Genomic DNA, 9,199 nt, shown 5'->3' on the forward strand with positions numbered 1-9,199 from the left:
TCCCCTTGGATTTTTTTTTTAAATGCCTATGAATTCTCAGACTGACTCTTCACCTCTCCTAAAGAATCCGTAAGTCTCCCTAGTCCACCAGTACATTTTCTCAACCTTATTTCCTTTCTTCGTCATCACCTTCTCCTCTCCCTTCAGACATTTATCAAGACCCCATAAGAAGTGGTGTCCAGAAATTGGGTACCCTCGGTTCAACAACCAGAATTTTAGCAAATTCACCACTAGGTGGAGCTCATCTCAATAATCCAAGAAGCCAACAGGCAAACTCACTGGGAAAGAGAAAACAGAGGAGCCTGAGTTAAAGTAGCTCAATACATTGTTTAAAAGAAACAAGAAATAGATATCCCGGCAGTGGCACGAGCTTTCCCATCTTCATCCCAATAGCCCATGACCAAAGAGTTAAGAAAGAACTTCAGTCCAAGGCTTAGGGTCAGAAACAAATACTAGCTAGTATCGGCAAACCCACACAGGTACCTTTCCAGTTCCTGCTTCTGAGAAGGCTGGCTACTGGACTTTGTACCAAATTACAGCTAAACCAGCCCTAGTTGATTTGGCTCAGAGCATAGAGCATCAGCCTGTGGACCAAAGGGTCCTGGGTTTAATTCCGGTCAAGGGCAGTTACCTTGGTTGCAGGCTCCTTCCCGACCTGGGCCCTGGTCAGGATGCATACAGGAGGCAACCAATCGATGTGTTTCTCTCATATTGATGTTTCTGTCTTTTCCTCTCTCTTCCACTCTCTCTAAAAATCAATGGAAAAATGTCCTTGGGTGAGAATTTTAAAAAAAAGAAATTACAGCTAAATTATAAATCAAGACATAGAAACTAAGATCCTATCCAATTAAATATCAATTCACAGTATAAGGCTAATACACAGAGGAAGCTGATACCTGTTTAATCACTCAGATGTTAAAAAAAAAATTTAAGAAGCCGGAACCGGTTTGGCTCAGTGGATAGAGCGTCGGCCTGCGGACTGAAGGGTCCCAGGTTCGATTCCGGTCAAGGGCATGTACCTGGGTTGCGGGCACATCCCCAGTGGGGGGGGTGCAGGAGGCTGCTGATCGATGTCTCTCTCTCATCGATGTTTCTAGCTCTCTCTCTCGCTTCCTCTCTGTAAAAAATCAATAAAATATATTTAAAAAAAAAATTTTAAGAAAATCAATCCACCTGGAACTAAATATTCACTGACAAGAGGGGGAAATAAAGCCACTTAACTCTGGTCCACATCCCGCCCAAAGATCTGACAAATAATGGGGGTCGGGGGAAGGGCAATCTGCAGCAGAGGAATAAAATGATAAAATAATGGTGTTTTTAAAGATTTTTTAACTGATTTTTAGAGTGAGGAAAGGGAGAGATAGAAACATTGATGTGAGAGTGAAACATCGATCAGCTGCCTCCTGCACGCTTCCTACCAGGGATGGAGCCCGAAACCCAGGCATGTGCCCTCACCGGGAATTGAACCAGCAACCTTTCAGTGCATGAGACAATAACCAACTGAGCCACACAGGCCAGGATAAAATGATGGTGTTTTTAACTTAGCAAGAGACTTCACATCATAGAAGACCAATTTAGTCCTGGAATAACTTCAATTTCATACTCATTTCTAGCAGTAACTTACACTATTTGGAATTTGGTCCTATGTACTCTCAGCAGATGAATTAGAATATCCTAAGTGAAAAAGATACCCATCTCCATCCAGTGTAGAGCACACTTGTCTTGAAGTTATCAGGGAAATACAGCCTTCTTCTACATTCTAGCTTTGACTTAGAAAACCTTAGTTGATCTCTACAACTCAAATACTTACCTTCTTAATTTAATTACTTAGGAATCTACCCAAAATATCTGTACCAGTCTACCAGTAAGATTATTATATGAACTTTGTTAAGCTTACTTCTAAATAAGGAGTCAAGAACTGAGTGTTAGTTTGGGACCACAAGTTTGGAAAACCTCTTTCCTAAAAGAACAAATAAAACTGTAAGACATGTAGCCCAAACTTACTCTAAAACTCATGTCAAGTGTAAATGAAACCTTAAGAAATCATCTAATGTCATGATTCTCAAACCTGGTTGGCCTATTAAAATAATCTGGTGAGCTTTAAAGAAGTGATGCCACTAAAAAATAATTTGAAAACCAGACTCTATCTCCAGGGACTGACTGAAATGGCACAGGCAGTACTGACCTCTCTTATAAATGAGCTCCGAAGGTGATAGTCACGCAGCCGAAGTTACGAATCACTGAGGTGTGCACTAATCCCCACGCGTAGCTCATCAACCAGGTAAATGCTACTTGGGGAGCCCGGCTCACGTGGCTCAGTGGTTGAGCATCACCCTATTTGTCTATGTCTCTCTCCCTCTCCCTTCCTCTCTGAAATCAATAAAAATATCTTTTAAATCCTACCTGAGGTGCTTTTAAGAACTAGCAGGTTCCACTCTACGGGGAATTTTTTAAGCTTCCCATTAATTAAACCAGGCACCTGACTTGCATCTGAGACCTCAACAATGATGAAGCACTAATTATTTTACAGATAGAGGCCAGGAGAGAGAAAGTTACCTGCCAAAGGATACGCTGAGTTAGGGCTGTCCTTCCCCAGGTCTCCAGTGCCCAGTATGGAACAAGTGCTCTGACCAATAAATGTATGGCATGTGCATGCACAGATAAGATTTTTAAGATTTTTACTTTTTGTTCTTTTCTGGTTTTTACTCTCTTGAGAACCACTCTAAAAATGGGATGAGACCACACGGCAATTCAAGAGGAAGCAGCTATCAAAATTGTAAGGAAAATTCCAGCCTGGCCAATATGGCTCCATGGCTCAGTGGTCAATCATCGACCTATGAACCGGAGATCACAATTCGGTTCCCAATCAGGGCACATGCCGGGGTTGCGGGTTCAATCCTAGAGGGGGAGTGGTGGGGGGGGGAGATGCAGGTGGCAGCTCACTGGTGATTCTCATCATTAATGTTTCTATCCCTCACTCCCTCTCCTTCCTCTCTCTGAAATCAATAAAACCATATTTTTTTTAAAAATCCAACTACAAGTCAGGAGCCCACATTTTTAGTTATGTTCTTAGAGTATTAGTAAATGCTTTTTAAAAAACCCTATTTTTGAATTTACTAAATATGAATTTTGAATGAGTAAGTGGCACAAACTTTGGGGTTGGGTATATGGAATCCTCTGAGTAATGGAACATGAGAAATTTTAAATGTGCTTGACCTCACACCCCTTTGGCTCACCATGAGAAAGAAGTCAACTCTCAGGTTGCCTGTTTTCTGGAGCCAGGCTCCAGAATAAAAAACATGGAGCCAACCTGAGTCCAATCTGAAGCCTGGAGGCAAAACCCAACTGACCCATGCATAAAAAAAAAATATGTGCTTATTGTAGCAAGCCACTGTTAGGATGGCTTATAATGCAATATTATTGTAGCAATATCTAATAAAAGTAACTTTTTTAAAAAAAAACAAAACGTAGGGGCACTTTGGAAAAAACTCCAAGTAATATATAAACTGAAAAGTATTTAAATAGCCCTGGAAAGCAAATAGTAAGGTGAGGCCTTCTGTTGTTCTAAGTAGTTAAATCACCATGCTCTGAGTTGGGAGGACTTGGGGTAAGGCCAAGGAGAGCTAAACTAGAACAGTGACTTAAAGCTACTTCTCTCACATATCAAGCAGTGATACCCTAACCACTAAAGAGCTCAGCCCTTCCTGAAAGTACTAGAGTTGCTACTTTCTGGTGAAATGTTGTCTCTCTCCCACACTGTTAAATTTCCAACTTATGTTAGCTGTACCAATCCTTCTCAAGAAGCAGTGCCCGTATATACCAGAGTTTCTTGGCACTCAGCAACCAAGTAACCAACATCATCAGAATGGGAGAAAATAGCCCAAACCTAACAATGAGGAAAAAGAAATACCTTTATCCATTTATGAAGATAAAAATTATAAGACACTACTGATTTAATGACAGCTCTTGGAACAAAAAAAATGTACTCTATATTAAATGTACACAGAAATTTTAAGTGGTATTCTGATTATAACATAAAAATGTGAGGAAAAATATATCTTAGAATAAGGAAATACTGCAATTATTCCTTTCATAACACAACCCTTTCTTCCCATTAGAATATACTTCTCTTCTGGCATAAAATCCAGCTCTAAGGATGCAACTGTAACAAACTACAGACCCTATTACTAAGACCTTCAGTAAAACGTTATTTTAGAAAACCAGTGATGTATTAGCCTAAATAATGTAAATTTTGTCACATGCTAAGTCTGCTAAGGACTGTTTAAAATAACCCTTTTCCAAACTGGGCAGTATCACTCACTAAGCCAAGATTACAGACACGTTTCTTAAGTCAAATAGAAAACAATACTTAAGTAGAAAATAATGTTAGCTTCATCTATTTGCCACCCACATTCTTCTGATACATGAAAGTGAAATTGAAACTTTAATTAGAAAACAATGTTAGCATCAATCTTCTGTCACTATTGTTTTTCTGATGTGTGCATAATTCGACACAATCATGTGACCTGCCTTATTTCATTTATTCATTCTTGATATCATGTACCCATCTCATATGTCAAGCACTGCTCTAGGCCAGGTATATAGGAATAATCAGAATGTACCTATATGCCATGTACTAAAAACTAGGGATACGTAGTACCTGCTTCACAGAGTCTCAATCAGGTACCCCTCCTAGGACAGTCAACAAAAATCTATATAATAAAAACCAGTGGTCGTAATGCTATAACAACCAAAGACTGGTCACCAAGAGGCTGCGCAGGCGCGCAGCGAGGTGCGTGCCAGGTTGGCGGGGCTGCGTGCCTGGCGAGGTGCGTGCAGGTGGGTGGGGACTTGACTCTGGGTCCTGCAGTGCGCGGGGCTTGGGGGGGTCCCAGGTCTCGCGCAATTTCACGCACTAGGTTACTAGTAAGTAATAAGACATCTTGGTAAAATAGTAAGGCTTAGATCTGCCTCTTCCTAACCCCTTCCCAGCCAACCCAGCTTGGTTCTAGTGCAGTATGGAATCAAGCCAAACATGACTCTCTTTAAAAATCATCAAAATGAGCTACACTATATCAATCTTATTAATGGATTAACAGTTCTTCGTTTCTAAAATTCTCAGACAAATCAGTATTATACTCTTAAGGTAAATGAATCATTCTGGCCACCTAAAGAAAATGTGTACCATATTCAGATTCACAGCACAGAATCTAGAATCAGAGAAGCAGTTTGGGTTAACCACCCAGCAACAGCAGTTCTCAAACTTGGCTGCCATTTTGGAGATACCTGGAAAACTTTTAAATACCCCATTGTTCAAGTGGCACTCCAGTAAGCAGCCAAGTGTGAAAACCACAGATACAGAAAACTTGGAGGAACTGGCTGCTTCCCAACTAACGCATGGATTAGAGGTATGCTTCCTTCCAACATGAGTGGTGCGCTTCCTCAACACTCTTCACAAAGACCTGTTAAGAACCTACTTGGTATTGAATAGGAGTTTGCAGGCTACATGCCAAACTTAGGGGAGAAGGCACAAACCTGAGTACATGGAGTAAAAAGCATTATCTCAAACTGAATGCCAAAAATGAAATAAATAAAGCTTTTAAAATCTTATCCCAAAATTTGTTAGAAATTGATGTTAATAAGAGTCCAAGTTAAGTTCCCACTGCTAAGTATCTAAAAAAGAGGCGGAGGGAAAATAACAACCCCCAGGCTGGCTTGTGAAGGGTTTTTTTGTTTGTTTAATACATCTGAAAAGAATGCATATACATAGAATTGAGACATGAGAAAGCATTGGTTCAACACTAATGAAACTACAAGAATTAGGATCTGGGGAAGGTGGAGAATATTACCTAAACATTTTCAAAAATGTTGGAAACTGCAACCAAAATAAACTGATAAAATCCCTATTAACACTTATGAAGAGTCTTCATAAGACTCTCTCCATGGTTTTTATTAAACTAGAGAGCCTCAACTGGCTGCTCTAGGGTTCCTCATGCAAAACAGAAAGAAGGGGATTCCCCTGACTGGTCCCCATGTTGTTAAATGTTCTCCCCACCCCCACCCCACCCTGAGCTTCTTAATGAAGCAGGTCTCCATCCTCATAACTTGAAGAGGATGTGAACATTCCACAGACATCTGTCTTCTAGCACCCCTCATATATACCAGGTCTTCAGCTGTGTTCTAGGAACACCATATCATACACTATTAAGCTGCACATCTATGCTAAGCATATAAAACAATGACTGACAAGGAAAAAATGTTTTTTTTAATTATGTACTTAATCCATTTGGTATATTTCAAAAGGTGCAATATTTTCTTCATTTATCAGTGAAAGAAGTTAGACATTAACTTAAAAAAAAATTAGCAAACGGCTAACAAATTTCCTTGAAAGTCAGTCACGTATATAGTGCATCCTAGAAAAGAGGAGGGGCAAGACAGGTTCCACCCACTTTCATGAGTTTCATCAAATACTGAACCTACTCAAGGGTGGAGAGAAAAGGCAACTTTCAAAAAGGAGTATGTTATTAAATGAGGCATTTACTATACTCCTTCCTAAGAGCACCGGTGGGGAACATGTTTTCTAAACTAGATCTAGGAAGTGGAATGTGTAATCACTCCATCCTCCTCACCTAAAGGGTTGTCCAATGGTTAACAAATTTTTTTAAAATGACTAAATAAAAACAAACTCCACACACACACCCCTCCCCTCCCACCGCAAAAAAAAAAAAAATACTAGATGTCGCAGATCACTCTCCAGAGTGGAACCCGGGAACAGCTTCAACAACCCGAATTAGTCTGTTACAGAGTCATCACAAGCATGCCTTGCTTTTAAACAAAACAAAAAAACAAAACAAAAACTAGTACTGATCACTTTTCTGACAATACACAATTACTCAAAATTAACTTGTACTGAGAGGGGGAAAGGGACCCTATCTATGGGCCTTGTTTCACACGAGTGCATATGGGTAGGTGCAGGGCATTTGTCATTATTGCAAAAACGAATTTTAATTTTTAATCTTTAGTTTGATTTAAACATTGCTTTTAGTATGATGCCGAAACCAGCTGTGCAGAAAGGGCTCTGGAGAGATGTTCATAGCAGCACACACCTGCGGCTCTTCTTCGGTTCTGGAGGCTCCAGGGCAGCCAATATTGCTTCGTCAAATACATTCTTTAGGCCTTTCTGAAAGGGGTAGAAAGAAAAAAAATGGCCAGTCTGATTTTCAGTATAAGAAAGTTGAAGTTCGAATTAAAAACATTCAAATCCCAAAAGTTGGCAAAGAACAAAATATTTAAAACAATCCTGAATCGCAACACAATCATCTCACTTCACCAAGTTTTGTCCAGGCAGGGCCCTAGAAGGATCCAGCAATTCAGAGGAGAAGATATTCATGAGTGAGACAGTGGTCCTTTGAGAAAGCTTTTTGCAGACCAATGTATGTCACAAGAAGCAAACAAGCACATGTGTTATTTGCTCATTCAATCTGCGTTTTGTAATGTGCTGCTGAAACATTTTACATAAAAACAAGTGAAGCAGCTCTGCATTCAAATGAAACAGCTGGATATGGGAGGATGGGCACCAGGCAGTGGCATCCATATTACATGAAGGCACAGGCAAAGATGGAGAGAGCAATTACAGTGGCTGCAAAGATATTCACTCTGAACTCCCTTTATCCCACCAATTACACAGAGCCAAGGGGATTCAAGGAAGCAAAAATATGGGTACCTGATACATATATAAAACTAGAGCCAGTCAGTGCAACAGGAATAAAGCTTCATCAGGCATTTATACAAACAATTGTATATTTTTAATTTCAAAATTTGAAGGTAACCACAATTGTATGTTTCCCTCACAAGGACAAAATCAGAAGAAAATATAAAGGTGGCAGCTTTACATCTCAACATAAACAAACCGTAAGTCAACTGTTAAAATGGATGCTATTCTTAAAAGATAATGTAACAAATAATCTCATAAAGCAGTAGCAGATACATCAATATCTTTCCCACCCCGGACTGACAAATACTCCACTGCAGCACAGACAACCAAAGCAATAGCAACACAAAGTTTCACTGCACAAAGGAAAACCAGGAAAAAATCGTCCCTTCCCCATTACACTCTACTAGCAAGTCACCCTTTTTCCATAAAGTTTGTCATGCAATTACAATTAACAATTGATCATAAGAATAAAATGATGTTTGTATTATTTTCTTCATCTAGACTAAGATCTAGAAGTGTTAAACTCTTATTTTCTCCAAGAGGACATTCTTAATGCTAGACCAAGTTCCCTTTTGCAATAGTAATCCAAACCAAAAAGCTCTGAGCATCAGGCAACTCAAGCAGCAACTTGACTACTGATCACACAAAATATTCTATAAGATATTGCATTCTTGATCAAAAACTAATACAGAGGTTGCTCTAAGGTGGTGAGTAAAAAGACACAGAGGCTTTCAAACAGGATGGTTTTATTCCTTTGTTTTTTAATGATCTTTCTACAGTAGTGGGACAGGAAGCAGCAGCAAAGAGGGGAAGGAGAAACAGTTTAGAATATACAGCACTTCCTTTTGGGTTGAGTTTCCGGAGGCTCGAGGGCAGCTAGGATAGCCTCATCAAACACATTCTTCAGACCTCTCTACAAGACAGAGGGGAAGAGAGAGAATAGCAGCCAGGTTAGAGGTTAGAAAGACTAGCAGATACAATAGCAGTCTGGATTAAATAGGCTGGATTCACAGAAGCAATGTGCCTTAAGAAAAATAAATGCCAGAATGTAAGAACTTAAGCCCATTACTGGGAAAGTACGTAACTGAACAGAACTTCTTACTTCAAAAAGGTTAACTGAACAAGAAAGAAATTTTTATGAAAATGTCATATGTTGACTTCTAAAACAATCACACTTTGAAATCTAATATTACATTTTAATGAAAATAATGCCAGGAGAGGAAAATAGATATGCAAACACAAGAGCTGCATTGTGTAAGTAAGCCTTGTGTAAGTGAGCCCCAGTATTTCTAATGATAAGAATGGCACACACATTTTGAAATCTATTACATTTCAGAATTCTGTGAATTCAGCCCTGAATAACTGAAGTACACAAATAGCAGACTAACAGGCATGCTGCATGTTTCTAGATTCAATGACATAGCTGGATGGAATTAATCAGGATCTCAAAGTCAGTTTCCCAGAACAAAAAGGTTCAGACATTTA

At 39.5% G+C, this 9,199-nt stretch overlaps 1 protein-coding gene across 2 annotated transcripts in view; it reads right to left on the reverse strand.

Moving 5' to 3' along the window:
- Positions 1-5,715: 5,715 nt before the first annotated feature.
- CDC42 (cell division cycle 42) overlaps positions 5,716-9,199 on the reverse strand; it is a 41,646-nt gene continuing 38,162 nt past the window's right edge. Inside the window, exon 6 of one of the 2 annotated variants that reach the window (XM_006777593.2) lies at positions 5,716-7,180. In XM_006777593.2, the coding sequence (XP_006777656.1) occupies positions 7,091-7,180 (90 nt within the window). In that variant the 3' untranslated portion in view covers positions 5,716-7,090. Of the gene's footprint in view, positions 7,181-7,789; positions 8,628-9,199 lie in introns of those variants that run through there. The other variant, XM_006777594.2, reaches the window with a different exon arrangement.

This window comes from Myotis davidii, unplaced genomic scaffold, assembly GCF_000327345.1.
Source record: "Myotis davidii unplaced genomic scaffold, ASM32734v1 scaffold149, whole genome shotgun sequence".
Taxonomy (NCBI): Eukaryota; Metazoa; Chordata; class Mammalia; order Chiroptera; family Vespertilionidae; genus Myotis; species Myotis davidii.